Raw genomic sequence first — 16,641 nt, 5'->3', positions numbered from 1 at the left:
ATGATACCATTAACAACGAATTCAGCAAATTTTCATATTTTTCTCGATATTGACGCATCTGAGAGCAAGCAAGGCGTCGTTAATTCCGGAGAAGGTAGTTTTATCAAAAGCTCCTTCCACGTTCCTCTGGCCCTGTGCGGCTGGATTGAGAGCACTCTAAGACAAAGGGTCGTCAAACTAAGAGCTGGCCAAGCCACTCTTCAAGGGGCTGTTACTAGAGGCTGTCCGCAAGGGGGGGTACTTTCTCCACTTTTGTGGAATCTCACCCTCGATAGCCTCATGAAACGCCTAAAACTAGCCGGTTTTAAAACCGTTGGCTACGCAGATGACCTGACAATCCTCATTAGAGGCAAGTACGCTAACGTACTCCTCGATAGGATGCAGGAAGCACTCAATCTAATTGAGAACTGGTGTAATAAACAATGCCTTTCCGTCAATCCCAAGAAGACAGAAATGGTTCTTTTTACACGCAAGCGCAACATTGGCAATCCTAGATTGCCAACGCTCGCTAAAACTCCACTTAAACTGTCTACTGAAGTTAAGTACTTGGGCTTAATAATAGACAGTAAACTAACGTGGAAATCCCACCTAGACAATAGAGTTAATAAAGCTTGTGTCGCCTTCGGCCAGTGCCGGAGGGCTGTCGGGAGGACTTGGGGTCTGTCTCCCAAGATAGCCCTGTGGATTTACACCGCCGTTGTTCGACCAATGCTAACGTACGGTGCGGTGGTATGGTGGACTAGAACTTCTAGGTCTACCGCCACCACTGCACTTAATAGAATACAGAGACTCGCGTGTCTGTATGTTACAGGTGCGCTGCGATCAACCCCCACCGCGGCCATGGAAATCATGTTAAATTTACCACCACTCAACCTACATATTCAGGAAGTGGCGTTGGTAACCATGAAAAGACTACAATCAGTAGGAACTATGAAGGATGAGGACGCTGGCAGCAGTTCAACACTCTGGAGGGAAGCAGTGTTAGACACACCCCTACTCGAGTGTAAGACTGATCACAGACCAGCAAAATATGTTTTCTCAAAGAAGTACCTCACCCACGTCAGTCCCACAGTAGTAGATGAACGAAGAACTTTTAAGATCTACACTGATGGTTCAAAAGGACGAAATGGTGCAGGCGCCGGGGTATTCTCTCACGATCCCCCGATTCGCCTCTCGGAACCTTTAGGGTCTAGCACCACCGTCATACAAGCGGAACTAACTGCTATTAAACTTGCTGCCGACTGCATTGTTGAATCCAACAAGCGGGGTAAGTGCTTCACTATTTTCACAGACAGTAAACAATCTCTTTTAGCTCTAAGCAGAGTTATTATAACGTCTGCAGTAGTAATGGATTGTCACAAAGCACTGGAGGAGGCCGCGAAATACAATCGTGTCAGAATCCAGTGGGTTAAGGGGCATTCCGGCTCCAAGGGTAACAACCACGCTGACAGGCTTGCCAAACGTGCTGCCGGTAGAGCTCCCTGTGCACCCGAGCCGATAATTACCCCCTCTTTAGCTACTCACATCGAGTTAATCAAGCGCATTACCCACAAAAAATTTTTAAACGGGTGGGACCGTACCCCGGGCTGTCATCTCGCCAAGGAATTGTTAAAATATCCTTCAGCCGCAACAGCCCAGTTCTTCGTAGGGCTCGGTAAAAGTGCCCTTCGCACTGCCACAGGTCTCCTCACGGGACACTGTAAGGTAAACAAGCACCTTCAAAACATGAAGCTTGCTGACTCCCCTCTCTGTCGAGCCTGTGAACAGGATGACGAGACGGTTAAACACATCTTGTGTGACTGCCCCTCTCTGACCGACCTCAGAATGAGGACCTTCGGGGAGGAATGGCCGACCACAGATGACATCAGGAATGCACCTCTAGGAGCCGTCCTAGCCTTTGGTAAATCCTTAGGCTGGTTGATGTGACCAGAGTGTGTAATGGGAGGATGCACAAGGGGCCCAATGGGGCCTAAGTGTGGCGTGCGGTTTTGCATGCACTCCCCAATCCATACATACATACATACATACATCTGAGAGCAAAAGTGCAAGAGAGCAATATTGTTAAGAATAAAATTTGCTACAACTTTTGTTCTAAAAGTTTTTTTGTAGTATACTCCAAATCCTGAGTATTAATAAGTCTAAATAAGTCTAAATTTTAAATTAAAGTACTTGAACCAAATCATAGATGGCACTACAAGTTAATCTACATATTATTGGCGCCATCTGTTACCTAATATCCGAAGTTATTACTTTAAAAAGTCTTTTAATAAAGATTTGATTATAATTTCAGGTTGATTTTGGGGTTTCCGAAGATTAATTGAAATTTTATTTAGACAAAAGATAGATAGACATATAAAAACAATCGAAAATATTGGTACAGTTCAAATATTCATCAGTCGTATAGAAAAAATTTTTTAGTTTCAATTTAAAAAAATTATTAAATCAAAAAGAGTGTTCTAAAAATGTTCAAAAATTCAAGGCAACTCTATTTTTAATAGCTCACGATTAATTTATATTTTAAATTAAATTTTAAGGAATGTAATTTGTGGTGCGATAAAAATCCTATTTAATATAGTAAGTAATATATAAGTAGTAAGTATTCCTAAAATCATATTAATTCTATTTTTAATAATAAAAAAATGATTAATATCATAAATGGATAAATTAATAATTTTTATATATTATTATATTATATATATATATATAGATTAATATAATAAATATAATAGTATAATAAAGTATAATAAATAAAAAAAAAGTATAATAAATAGATTAATAATAAATAAATAAAAAATTGTGTTGTTTTGATAGAAAAGGAATTCATTTCCGCGTGGACGTTGAAATGCTTAATCACTTGTTCTTGTTGGATTGATTAGAAATTAAAAGCTAAATATTGATTAAAAAAGGAATTTAAATGATTCACTCCCAAAATTATAGCAAATATTTTAAACATGACTGATATGGCACTTGTGAAACGTAAAAGGTAGCGAGCACCTCGTTATTTCCATCCAATTCAATTCCACATGTCCAAAGTGACCCATTATTAAGTAAGTAACATCATTTAATTATTTGATTGTATCTCCAGTTTCTTTCAAAATATAACAATAAATTTGAATAATCGTTATATTTTTAAAATGGAATCAAATAAAATTCCATCTCATTATTCGCTGCGTGTTAGAAAACCAAGCGACGATCAAAAATTATGTAAACCTAATTCAAAACGAAAGGGTAAAATGAAATTATTTTTTTGATTCAAGCACCACATGATTTTTTTTCAGCAACAAATAATCCCGATTCTAAAGACGTTAAACAGCGAAAAGTTCCCGCGAAGGCTAAAAAAGGTAAAAACATTTTTAATACTGACTTAACAAAATATTTTAAATATTTTAGTTCAAATTTTAAATGTGTGTAATGATCACAATAAACGGAGTTTGCAATTTCAAGGTAACATTAACGGAAAAATAAATCAAAAAAAATATATATTATTTATTTTTTTTAGTTAATAAAACCTCGGTTGGTAATCATTACCAATCTTCAGATGAAGAGGATATTTCTAAGAGTATGATGATACTTAAATATTTATTTTTGTATATATGTATTTATTTTTTGAATTTTAGAGTTACCAACAAACCTTCGATCCATCCTCCGTTCTTCAGAAACACCAAAAAAAAACCATCGAGTTTCTTGGAACCCAGATTTAGTCGAAGAAATTGGTTGGTGAAATTTATATAAATAACAAAACATTAAAAAAATAATTTATAGATATAACCCCCACTTTATCGCCTCCTTTCAATTCTAAATCGTTAAACGAAGATTTCGATTTCCATTTTAATCAAATTTTGGAAATACAATTAGACACTAATGGACCAAAAGTAATCGTAGAACCGATTGAGACAGGTAAAAAAATTAATTATTTATAAATAAATAATAAAAAAAAATTATTTTAGAGATTTTTGCAGCAACTATTTCCAATCTATTACTTCAACCGATTAATAAGATAGAAGGTAATGAAAATAAATACATTATTTTTTTATAATTAATTTTAAATTTAATTCCAGATGTTCCGATTCAAGCAGAATTTCAATCGCGTCTCAACGCAAATGAAGACTTACACGACATTATGGATTCATTTTTGAACAAATACGAGGAAGGAGACATGGAAATGAGATGAAATAAATTGATTAGTTAAAAAAATTGAGACTGATGTTGAAATGTTACAAAAAATATACAAACAATATGTGATGTTACTAATTTATTTAATTAAATTAAATTAAATGTTTTGTACGTATGCATTATATATAATTTAACTTAAAATATATTTTTTTTTATTATCAAGAATTTTTTTTTATTTTATTTCTGCAACATTATATCTTAATTAATGTTGGAGATATGACAAAATGTAGAAGGATAGTTGCTCAAAATTTAATTAATTCTATTATCTGCAATATTTTAAATAATAAATTAACAGCTTGTAAAACTGTAAATTCAGCAAATTTTCATTTTTTCTCGATATTGACGCATCTGAGAGCAAAAGTGCAAGAGAGCAATATTGTTAAGAATAAAATTTGCTACAACTTTTGTTTCAAAAGTTTTTTTGTAGTATGCGCCGAAACCCGAATGATACCATTAACTGTTTATAAAATTAGGAATTCAGCATATTTTCGTATTTTTCTCGATATTTATGCATCTTAGAGCAAAAGTGAAAGAGAGCAATATTGTTAACAATGAAATTTGCTACAACTTTTGTTTCAAAAGTTTTTTTGTAGTATGCGCCGAATCCCGAATGATACCATTAACTCCTTATAAAATTAGGAATTTAGCATATTTTCATATTTTCGTATTTTTCTCGATATTTATGCATCTGAGGGCAAAAGTGAAAGAGAGCAATATTGTTAACAATAAAATTTGCTACAACTTTTGTTTCAAAAGTTTTTTTGTAGTATGCGCCGAATCCCGAATGATACCATTAGCTGCTTATAAAATTACGAATTCAGCAAATTTTCGTATTTTTCTCGATATTTACACATTTGAGAGCAAAAGTGCAAGAGAGCAATATTGTTAACAATAAAATTTGCTACAACTTTTGTTTCAAAAGTTTTTTTATAGTATGCGCCGAATCCCGAATGATACCATTAACTCCTTATAAAATTACGAATTCAGCAAATTTTCATATTTTTCTCGATATTTATACATTTGAGAGCAAAAGTGAAAGAGAGCAATATTGTTAACAATAAAATTTGCTACAACTTTTGTTTCAAAAGTTTTTTTGTAGTATGCGCCGAATCCCGAATGATACCATTAGCTGCTTATAAAATTAGGAATTCAGCATATTTTCATATTTTCGTATTTTTCTCGATATTTATGCATCTTAGAGCAAAAGTGAAAGAGAGCAATATTGTTAACAATGAAATTTACTACAACTTTTGTTTCAAAAGTTTTTTTGTAGTATGCGCCGAATCCCGAATGACACCATTAGCTGCTTATAAAATTACGAATTCAGCAAATTTTCGTCTTTTTCTCGATATTTACACATTTGAGAGCAAAAGTGCAAGAGAGCAATATTGTCAACAATGAAATTTACTACAACTTTTGTTTCAAAAGTTTTTTTGTAGTATGCGCCGAATCCCGAATGATACCATTAACTCCTTATAAAATTACGAATTCAGCAAATATTCATATTTTTCTCGATATTTATACATTTGAGAGCAAAAGTGCAAGAGAGCAATATTGTTAACAATGAAATTTACTACAACTTTTGTTTCAAAAGTTTTTTTGTAGTATGCGCCGAATCCCGAATGATACCATTAACTCCTTATAAAATTAGGAATTCAGCATATTTTCATATTTTCGTATTTTTCTCGATATTTATGCATCTGAGAGCAAAAGTGAAAGAGAGCAATATTGTTAACAATAAAATTTACTACAACTTTTGTGTCAAAAGTTTTTTTGTAGTATGCGCCGAATCCCCAATGATACCATTAACTCCTTATAAAATTAGGAATTCAGCAAATTTTCATATTTTCGTATTTTTCTCGATATTTATGCATCTGAGAGTAAAAGTGCAAGAGAGCAATATTATTAACAATAAAATTTACTACAACTTTTGTTTCAAAAGTTTTTTTGTAGTATGCGCCGAATCCCGAATGATACCATTAACTCCTTATACTAGAAAATTATATTGCTACAACTTTTGTGCAGTACTTTATCACTTTCAGTACCTAGGATAAGGAAACGGAATAATTAAAGCCAACCCAAGTTGAGCTAAATTTATAATCGTTGAACTTGTAACGCGTGTTTTTGGATATTCGTCATAATTTTTTAATCACCTCCAAAAATTAATCACCACGTTTATAACGGCAACGACCGTACAGCGAGCTTTGTAGTTATAAATTTGAACGTAAGCAGTGTGTATGATACGTTATTTTGTGAAGTGTATAAGAAATAAATTCTGACAACAACAATGAGACCTAATGGTAAGTATAAACAATTCTTAATAATTAAGATTAAAAAAAATTTATTTTAGAATCTCACCAGCTAAATCAACAACTCCATTCCTCCCACCGTGGTGATGACCCTGATATTTTATCCCAATCTTCAACAGAACAAAATATTGAGTGCGTTGACGATCAAATTACTACAAAACGTGAGACTTTATTAATAATAATGAATTATTTAACAAATTATTTAATTATTGTAGAGTTTCAACAGCTAAATCATGAAGACCAGCAGGAAAATCAAGATACTAAAACTACAAGCATTTCAAAAGAATCAAAAAACAAGAATCTTAAATATAGAAAAGCTCGAATTTCAAATAATCAAGTTATTTTAAGTTGTCCTGTAAGCATACCTTTAAAGCGTTTGGATCAAACATTCATTCACGAAATTCGTAATAAATATAAAGCCATTTGTGGTTCAAGTTTGAGTAATCGATCGAATATTCGAAAATGTTATCTTGGTACTGAATCATTTCCTCAAAGTGCTAATGTAAATCAAGAAAAATTAGTTCCTAGTGATGAGGAATAAGTTGTTTAAAATGTTAACCACTTTTACTACAAATAAAACAATTTTTTTTTTATTGAAATATTTATGAATATATTTAATAATATAAATACAATCTTATTAGTTTATCGTCGTTTTAACTTTATGTCGTTGGTCATAAGCAATTCATATAATCGAGTTCCAGCCTTAAATTGTTCGTTGGATTTAAATGGGCGTAGACTCCAATCAACATCATCAATATTCTAAATAAATTAAGAAATAAAATATATTTAATTTAAAAATATTAAAAACTTACAAACTCTGTGCTGTGAGGAATTCGGCTTTTACAAACGCCATAACCAAATTCGCGTTTTGATAAAAATTCAATCTCATACACGTTAGGAATATTTTGTCGCATATCGATATTCAAAAAATAAAACGTCATGAATTTCGAAAAAACGAATTTTATCTTGTTCGATTTCACAATATCCACCAACTCCTTTCCTATTTGTTCTTCTTTAAGCATGATTAGGTCGAAAATAAATCCGCCATGATGAGTGCACATATAAACCAAACTTGAAGGGGTTTCCGTTATGTCTACATAATTTATAGGAACGATCAAAATCGCCTCTGCTTTATTCAATTTCTTGATAGCGTCCGTGTAAATCTTTTTTTTATTCCATACGTACGTCATCTTGGGTTGGGTTTTAATAGCCTTAAGAGCATCCATGATTAGGAAAAAACAATGCGAACTACACGAACAGCATTAGATGAATGAGTTAAACGAGTCTGCGTGATGCGAAGTTGGGTTCAATTTCGACCTTATTGGTAAGCGGGAAATTTAAATAATAAAAAATTAAAGATTTTTTTTTAATATTTATTTACCAACATTTATAATTAAAACATTTCTAATTATAAATTGTTTAGATTATTGATTTTAGTTCGAATTTCCTCGATTGCTGATACAAAAAGTGCAAAAAGATGAGAATCCCTTGGATTTACCTGATTTCCCATAAACTTTTTCAGTGCCTTTATATGTTGGCGGTGATGGGAAATTGTCAGCATCGGGAAATCGGAATCTCCCTTCAAAATTGGTTGGCGATAAAGACTGTTGATTGAAGTTAATATCTTTCCTGGAGCACGTTCTCGGTGGAGGTGGAGGCGGAGATGGATTTCCTGGCTAAATAAAATTAAATATTAAAATAGTGAATTATTTAATAATTATTTTAATTACTTACAAGGGATGGATAAATAATTTTTGTGGGGTGATTTGTAGCTCTGATAACGGAAGGAGGGAGCGGAAATTGCTCTTTTTCTGGACCCTTATTTTTTCTAGCAGGTTTGAGAGATCCTTCTGGCATATTCCTCATTGGTACACTAAATCTTCTTTGGTGAATTCTCTCCAAAGCGCTTTTTAAATCCGGCATCAATTTTTTCATCATTTCAGCATCAGAAACATTCTTCTCACAAACTCCAGGACTTTCAGGATCTATCGATAAAAAATTATTCAGCGTGCAGTTTAATGCATTGATTTTGTCGTTAAGAAGCGGCTTGATCACTTTCGGTTTGTCAGAATTCAATTTTGTATAAAAGTTGTTCATACTCGATGAATCCATTTCGCCAATCTATTAACTACTGACCGTTAATTTGTTGGAAACCCAAATCGATAGGATACGTAATCGGTTCTATTTAAAATTTTATTATTTCACCTTAATTTAGTGACTTCAATTTGATTTTAAGTCATTTAGGCAAAGGTTTGAAAAATAATATGTTTTATCAAATCGAAGGTAATAAAATCTATTTTTAGCTCGCATTGTAATAGGTTTTGGTAATTTTAAATATTGCACGGTTTTCAACCCAGGAGGTGAATTACAAAATTAAATTAAACGTAATTATGAAAAAATTTTATATACAGTGCGTTTGATTTTAGGTGTCCACAAATATTTTAAACGAAAAACTGCAAATTGAGCATATTTTCGTATAGTTCTTAATATTTATGCATCTTCCATAAATTGAAGAAGTGTTATTAAAAGTGTCTTCTTTCTTCTTGGAAGAAACTTCTTGGAATATGAGTATGAAAATGAAAAAGTGAAAGGCACGGCGTGAAGTGTCATGTTCACAGCATCTACCTCTGATAAACCAATCAGAATGAGTCGTTATTGGAGGAAGCGCCAATAAGCACGGTGTTGCCCAAGAAGCTATTTTGATCATTATTGACTCTATCACACCAATTGAATCATTTTAAGCTTAAAAGTTTAATTATTAATAAGATGTAGTTATCTCTGAAGATGGATTCCGACCGAAACTAGTCAGACATAAAGACCCATTTTTATTTATACAATTAATTTAATCTAATATTTGAGTTGTTTGGTTTCAAATACCCTTAAGTCCAAATTTTTCGATTTTGAGAAAACGGCAAAAAAGTATTTTGGGATGATTTTGGCGTTAATAATTCAAACATAATTTATTTGTTATTAGAAGACTTACTGAAGTTTCAAAAATTCTATAACCACGTCTTTTGAAATAAATATAAAAATCACAAAGTGGATTTAAAAATGGTGTTTGGTTGCGTTTGCTACCAAACTGTGGATTAAGGCTCATTTGAATCTGACCAAATGGATTAGGCATAACTTGAAAGTGTCAAATCAAATCTCTTTGTAGCTAATAACAGGAAACTTTATTTTTTGAAAGATATGTTATTTAAAAACTGTACTTAAAAAACTCTTAAACTGTAACATCAAGTATATTTTCGGTTGATTCACATAAACTAGGCTCTTCGTCCCCACTGTCTTCTCGAGAATCGCCAGGAATATTATTGTTCTGAAATTTTCTCAACACATCTCTATAATAAGCCAAATTTTCTACCGCTCTCCAGTTCTTTCCATAATGTTTGCTTAACAAGTTATTTACATCTCTCATTTTCAGATCTTTTGGTTTCACTCCGGTAGGAATTTCTTTTGGCTGGATATTCATGGCGGTTTGGTTTTTCCTAAAAACTCCTTTGAATGTTCCGGTGTCTGAACGGTAAGATAACTCACCTCGAATGGTGATGGCGTTTTTTTTGCCACGTCGTATAATATATCTCTTACATTGGTTAAATTTAAAATGCCACTGAGACACTGGCTTAAGGATTTTTTGACCAGCACCTTTCCAATCACTATCGGGAACATCTTTTCCAAGTTTAAAAACAGTAGCATGTTCTTGAAAAATATTTATGTATTCTTCTGGCATTACAATTTCTTCTTTCTTTCTTATTTCTTTTTCGATAGTAGCAAAAACCCTGTCAGGTGGAATGTAGGAGTGCCCAACCACTGGGAATACCAGCTCGATTGTTCTAATAGAACTGCTTATACTGCTTAGCCATTTGAACAACATACATATCATAATGGTATTTTTATGTTGGCCGCCGCATCCATCGGCGACCAATCAAAGTTTATCTTCAGTCCACGTGAAAATTTTAACATTATTTTTTGTTAACGGAGCATACAGTAGTGAAGTTGTAAATGTACAGTTGTCTACTATAATAGGTACTTTGATCTGGTATTTTGGGCAATACCAAGTTTTTCTGACAATCAAAAGAAATTGTCAGAAGGCCGTCCCGTTTCTCTTTTAGCTGTTCAAAAAATGCTTTGGCCCTGAGCTTATGTATTCGGTATTCTGTAGTTAGCACTGTTTTAATAGATGCAACCTTTTCATTTTTAATTTTTTCCCGGAGTTCAAGACACTTAGAGCAAACATCGGTGCTAGGAGATCCAAAGCCGATGTTGAAGGAAGTATTAAAAATAAATCGAAAGTAGCTCTCTTTAATATCTAAAGGCTGTCTATTTGATTTGAATTTTTAAGGGATTCGCGAGTTTTTTAATACAAATCATTGAGTATTTTATAGAAAACAACTTTTTCTAACAGATGGTGTATATATCTCATTTTTGCCCAAAAATGGATTTAGGGGATATTGAAACCAGACAACTCATTTATGAAAAAAATACAAACAATATTTCAAAAAAAATTTAATAATAAATATGTAATATATAATATTACAAAACATCAGCAAATAAAAAATATTTATTTAATAAAAAAAACCATAAAATTTTAGTGCTTTTAATTTTATTTTGAAATTGTGTGAGCGGACCCTTTTTAAATTTACGAACGCATTCATCGAACTGTCAAACGTCAGTTAATGTTTTCTTCGATGCAATAACGTTCAGTCCCTGGTTCTTAACAATCAAGCAACATGAGTGCTCCCACTGCTCCTAAGTTTGAGCCACCCAACATCACTTACGTTTGGAATAAGAGAAAAATTTACACGGATGCTATCAAGAAATTGAATAAAGCCGAAGCGATTTTTGTTGCACCGATAAATTATGTCGATAAAATGGATGCGACCAAAACGATTCCAAGCTTAATTTATATGTGCACCTGGGATAATGTGTTCATTTTCGATCTTATTGCGTTCAAAGAAAAGGCGATTACGAAGGAGTTGGAAGATATTCTCAAATCGAACAAGATGAAATTCATTTTGTCCAAACGCATCACCTTCAACTTCTTAGGGTTTGATAATTGGGACCAAATTCCTAATGTTTTTGACATTGCATCTCCTGGGGACCACTTTTCGTCTTTTGATGGTGCTAATAAAGAAGATAAAGAAAGCGAAGCCAGCGGGACCACCCCAAACAAGGAATTTGTAAGTTTTAATTTCTTCTATTTGGGCTAATTTTTAATGAATTTTTCATTTTTAGCGTCTCTGTGCTGTTGATTGGAGCGCACGCCCTTTTACAGCGGAGGAACATTTCAAAGCTGGACGCCGCATCTATGAATTAATGATGATGTTTACTGAATATAAGTTATAATTTAACAAATTATAATTTTGTAGTGAAATGTCATAATAAATATTTCTATAGCAAAATTTTTTATTTTTTTTTTCTTGCCACCAGAGGGCTTATCGCATTCGCGTGACGTAAACATTTTATAATCGGATTTGGATAAATAATAATGCAGAGTTGGGGTTAAAAAATCATAATAATGAGATTTATTAAATGTTTTTTATTTCATAATATCCCAATTCGTTCCTGAGATACGATTCAAAATTTCTTATTGTTGTAGATTTCTGCGTAAGAAATTAAAATGCAAGAACAATTAAGCTATTCAGTGGGTTGATTGTTTATTAAGCACGATTTTTGATAACGGCCGAGCAAAAGTCGAATTACTCTAATTCAAGGTTAATGTTTACGAGCTTGAAACTTGATCATTTCAATTTGTTTTCGTTGCACGGCGCCGTTAATTATTTAATATCTCCCACCGTCTCGTATTGCTATTATTTTACAGAATTTAAAAAAATGCTATCAATTTCGTTTTTGCAATAACAAAAATTTCTTTTTAAAATTCCATTCGAATTATACGTCTTACGCATCCTCTAACCGTAATTGGAATCCAATCGAATTACTCGCTTTTGACTCATATCAAAGTATATAGGGGTAACGGGTTCCAACACTTTATTTTAAATCTAATTATTGAGCATTTTGTAGCAAAGATGCGACCAAAATTATAATGAATCAACAACGAAGGAAACGAGCCTTCCAAGTTGATGAAGACGAATCCTTATCGTCCAAGAATCAAGCAAAACAAGATTATTTCGCTATATCAGATTCTAATGGGGGTATTTGTAAGAAGTTTAAACTATTCAATTTGGAAAATAAAGAAGACTTAACAGGTAAAAATGAAATTAGATTAAATCATCTTGATGTCTAAGATTAATTATTAGGTGGAGGTAATTTCGGAGATGTGGCCGGGAATCCAGTTCCAATAAAAATTGAAGTCCCAAACATTAATTTTACTACAAAAGAAGAGGAAACTCACATCCTTGAAAAAGGCGGAATGCTACGTCGTTATCTTGACGAGATATGGGGTGATACGGCTCGAAATAACGTTGATAATTTAACTTTAAATGATAAAATAAAGGAAACGGGGCATAACACAAATATTTCCGAAAGAGACGACTCCCAATATTCAGCTGACTCCTTAGCCGAATCAATTTTTATTCACGATTTAAGTGACGATGACAACACAACTTGTTATTACTCCCAAGATTCTGGGGCTGAATTTAGACATGTTAAAGTGGACCATCATGCTTTGAATAATATATAGATTTATTATATATATATTAGTATATTAAATTATTAATTTTAAACAATTTCTGTGGAACTCATTCATTAAATTATCGCAATTATTTAGAAGTTTCTAATCTACAAACTCATTGGGTTTTAAATTTCGTGTAAACACCTCACCACCATAAGGAATATAACTGGTCTTAATCACCGCACGTTTTTGATTCGCCTTCATTTGCATTGTAGTTGTTGAGGTGTTCGGTTGTAGTGTTCAAAAAAGTGGTAAGTACACTTCCCAAAGAATTTGTTGCTGAATCGGCAGTTCATCGCTTTGTTTTTGCAAGATAACGAGGGGCATTCTTAAGTATTGACAAAATGAATAACGAGATTTCGTCGAAATCAAGTGGGAGGAAAAGAAAAAGCGATAAACCTGAAAACCCAACAACTCCGCTCGAGAATCTTGTAGGCGAAGAAAATAAATTGGAGGAGGTTGATAAAACGTCCGAGACATCCGAAGCTTTGGATAGGGAGGACTCCAATGTGGGCGATAACCATTTGCCTGTAAAAAAAAGAAAATCAAGCTTGCAAAGTGGGACATCAGAAAGCAAAGATGAACCAAGCTGCTCAAAAGCTGGGGAATCCGCTCCCAAAACTAGAGAATACGACCCAGACCTTCATGAAATCGCATTAACATTACTAGAAATGCATAAAACTCCGTACTTTTATCAGCCATCCACTTCAAAAATTGCGGAGGAAAATAAAGATTTAAACCAATCCGCACCAAACGAACCGAAAGAAAATTCGAGCCTTAACGACTTTTTCGTATTAGAAGCTAAAGAAATAGAGTTGCAAAACTTAATCCTCGACTTTTTGGAGCATCACCCCCTCGTTGGGCAATCACTAGAATACAAAAATAAACGTTTCGACTTGAAATCATGGCAAATGTATTTTCCCGAACTCCAAAAATATTTCAATCAAGATGTTTTACCTCAAACGGAGCGAATCCCACAACCTTCAACAAGCTCCAACTTGAATTCGCGCTCAAAAAAACATAAATCCAAGCGACATAAATCAAGCCGTAAAAGTGAACATAAAAGTCGCTCGAAAACCAGGGGCGAGAAGCGTGCTTTCGACGAAGATTCACCAAAAGAAATTCGTTCTAAAAAAAGAAGTAAACAAGAAAAATATTATGGGGCTGAATCCGCATCGAAATCGAGCAAGAAATCGAAAAAATCGAAACGCCAAGATAAGAAATCAAAGAAACATGAAAAATATTCAACTTTGAAGCCGGATTTTTCTAAATCCAAACGAGGAAGGAGCTGTGTTAATGAAAAACCACAAACTTCGCACGAAAAGAGGTCAAAATCCGAGTCTAATATTAAAAAGATACAAAATGATGAGGAAGTTAAAAACCTTAAAAACCGATTTGTTATTAAAAAGAAAAACAATGAATCCGAGGCGAACCAAATTCTGCCTCAAGTTGAAACTGAAATGGAAATTGAAGAAGTTGGTGTTGAAATTGAGGCTGAAATTGAAACTGAAAATAAAACTAAAAATGAAACTGATCCCTCAATATTTAACGAAATTAAATCAGAAATGTATAACGAAGAAGAAGAAATTCCAATGAATAAAGAAACACTTAATCAAGAAGTTGATGAAGATTCCGATGTTATCATGGTTGAAGTACCAAATTCTGATAAAAACGAAAAAATGAACAAAAATTATAAAAATTTGGAACACCCAATGCAATATTTAAGTTTAAAATTGCCAAGTAATACTTATTATTATATTAAATAAACAAAGTGAAATTAATTTTAATGATTTTTTTGTAGATTTTAACGATCCTGATCGAGTAAGCCGACGATTTATAAACGTAGGAAATGGTGCGATTGGTTTGTTGGAGACGTGTTATGAATTTTTCGTAAACACCCCAATGATACTACATCCTGGGTGCCTCTACGCCACCCCTTTTCTTTACTCAGCATCAAGACCATCAACTTTTGAATCACTATTTTGCCCATATCGTTTCAAATTTAGCCCTGAAGTAGTAAATCATCATTTCATCGTTCTAAACGATACTCATTCGCAAAATAATTTCAACGAACACAGCACCCCACCTCAACCAACGTATCAAAATAATCATGGAGGTGAGGAATATATTGATGTGGATGATACTGGTAATGAGGAAGAAATTATTAATGTTGAAGATATTATTGATGACGATGAAATTATTAATTTGGAAGAGAATAGTAATGAGGAAGAAAATATTACTATGGATGATTCGTTAAATATTTTTGATCCTTACGAGTGGAAATTTATGCAGGATTACCAAGACGATTATATTCCCGATGAAAACTTGTATCCAAACGTAGAGGAACCGGTTCCTTCGACTTCTGGGATCAATCAAAATAATCATTTTGATTATAATGAGCCAATTTATATTTCTAGCGATGATGAAGATACACCGTGTAAGTATTCTTCTTAGTAATCATAAAAAAAAAGTATTTAAGATTTTTTTTTAGATTACACCATCAAAGTTAAACCAACTTCAAGCTTGCAATAAAAGTATAATGCAAGAATTTTAATATGCTTTTATCATGTAATCATTTAATCGCATCTTTATAATCAAATTTTATTAAATAAATGTATTTGGGGTATTAATTGTTTCATTTTTGACCTCTCCTTTCATTAATAATTGTAATTAAGGACAATAATAAAAAAGAAATCAAATTAATAGTTTTTGTTTTTTTATTATAATGTATATATACAAAGATTAAGTAATGTATACAACGTAAAAGGAACAACAAGCGAATTTCGTTTGAATCCGTTAAATTGTATATAATATATAATGTATATGTATAAAAACGGTAGAGAAATTGAATTGAAAATTATCAAAATATTTTTCAAATAAAACTTGTTAAGAATTAAACAAGGAACAACGTTTGTTGGCACAATTTTTTAAAATTATCAACTTTTTAATTTCCCTGTGAATAGTATAGAAATGAAATTCAAGATTATCTTCTTAATTATTGCTTGTATGAAAATATTTTTCAAATAAAACTTGTTAAGAATTAAACAAGGAACAACTTTCATTGGCACCATTTTTTTAAATTATCAATTTTTTAATTTCCCTGTGAATAGTATAGAAATTAAATTCAATATTATGTTCCTAATTATTGTTTGTATCAAAATATTTTTCAAATAAAACTTGTTAAGAATTAGACAAGGAACAACTTTCATTGGCACCATTTTTGAAAATTATCAACTTTTTAATTTCCCTGTGAACAGTATAGAAATTTAATTCAAGATTATCTTCTTAATTATTGTTTGTATCAAAATATTTTTCAAATAAAACTTGTTAAGAATTAAGCAAGGAACAACCTTTGTTGGCACTATTTTTGAAAATTATCAATTTTTTAATTTCCCTGTGAATAGTATAGAAATGAAATTCAAGAGTATCTTCTTAATTATTGTTTGTATCCGAATATTTTTCAAATAAAACATGTTAAGAATTAAACAAGGAACAACGTTTGTTGGCACCATTTTTTAAAATTATCAACTT

At 32.4% G+C, this 16,641-nt stretch overlaps 2 protein-coding genes and 2 long non-coding RNA genes across 4 annotated transcripts; all 4 read left to right on the top strand.

The window, feature by feature from the left end:
- On the top strand, positions 1 to 2,317 carry LOC111415306 (uncharacterized). Its single transcript, XM_071198572.1, has 2 exons — positions 1 to 1,704; positions 2,291 to 2,317. The coding sequence occupies exons 1-2, from the start codon at positions 1 to 3 to the stop codon at positions 2,315 to 2,317; spliced, it is 1,731 nt and encodes a 576-aa protein (XP_071054673.1).
- Positions 2,318 to 3,623: 1,306 nt separating this feature from the next.
- On the top strand, positions 3,624 to 4,235 carry LOC111414617 (uncharacterized). Its single transcript, XR_011641292.1, has 3 exons — positions 3,624 to 3,897; positions 3,948 to 4,004; positions 4,059 to 4,235. It is a non-coding gene; the product is annotated as an uncharacterized lncRNA (long non-coding RNA).
- A 2,344-nt stretch (positions 4,236 to 6,579) lies between these two features.
- Positions 6,580 to 7,125, top strand: LOC139431421 (uncharacterized). Its single transcript, XR_011641523.1, has 2 exons — positions 6,580 to 6,643; positions 6,698 to 7,125. It is a non-coding gene; the product is annotated as an uncharacterized lncRNA (long non-coding RNA).
- A 5,629-nt stretch (positions 7,126 to 12,754) lies between these two features.
- Positions 12,755 to 15,736, top strand: LOC139431010 (micronuclear linker histone polyprotein-like). Its single transcript, XM_071198571.1, has 4 exons — positions 12,755 to 13,361; positions 13,424 to 14,850; positions 14,912 to 15,547; positions 15,602 to 15,736. Exons 2-4 carry the CDS (start codon positions 13,455 to 13,457, stop codon positions 15,640 to 15,642), a joined length of 2,073 nt encoding a protein of 690 aa, XP_071054672.1. The 5' UTR covers positions 12,755 to 13,361; positions 13,424 to 13,454; the 3' UTR covers positions 15,643 to 15,736.
- The last annotated feature ends 905 nt before the right edge of the window (positions 15,737 to 16,641 follow it).

This window comes from Onthophagus taurus, chromosome 8, assembly GCF_036711975.1.
Source record: "Onthophagus taurus isolate NC chromosome 8, IU_Otau_3.0, whole genome shotgun sequence".
Classification (NCBI taxonomy): domain Eukaryota; kingdom Metazoa; phylum Arthropoda; class Insecta; order Coleoptera; family Scarabaeidae; genus Onthophagus; species Onthophagus taurus.
Note: the sequence above shows the minus strand (reverse complement) of the source record. Positions and strands in the feature narration are given on the sequence as shown.

What these genes read in the sequence shown, in the direction of transcription:
- LOC111415306 (XM_071198572.1), top strand. Translation starts at nt 1, where the DNA reads ATGATACCATTAACAACGAATTCAGCAAATTTTCATATTTTTCTCGAT. An exon ending in TCCTCACGGGACACTGTAAG is followed by an intron (nt 1,705 to 2,290) that starts GTAAACAAGCAC and finishes TTATAATTTCAG; the next exon opens with GTTGATTTTGGGGTTTCCGA.
- LOC139431010 (XM_071198571.1), top strand. Translation starts at nt 13,455, where the DNA reads ATGAATAACGAGATTTCGTCGAAATCAAGTGGGAGGAAAAGAAAAAGC. An exon ending in TTTAAGTTTAAAATTGCCAA is followed by an intron (nt 14,851 to 14,911) that starts GTAATACTTATT and finishes ATTTTTTTGTAG; the next exon opens with ATTTTAACGATCCTGATCGA. An exon ending in CGATGATGAAGATACACCGT is followed by an intron (nt 15,548 to 15,601) that starts GTAAGTATTCTT and finishes ATTTTTTTTTAG; the next exon opens with ATTACACCATCAAAGTTAAA.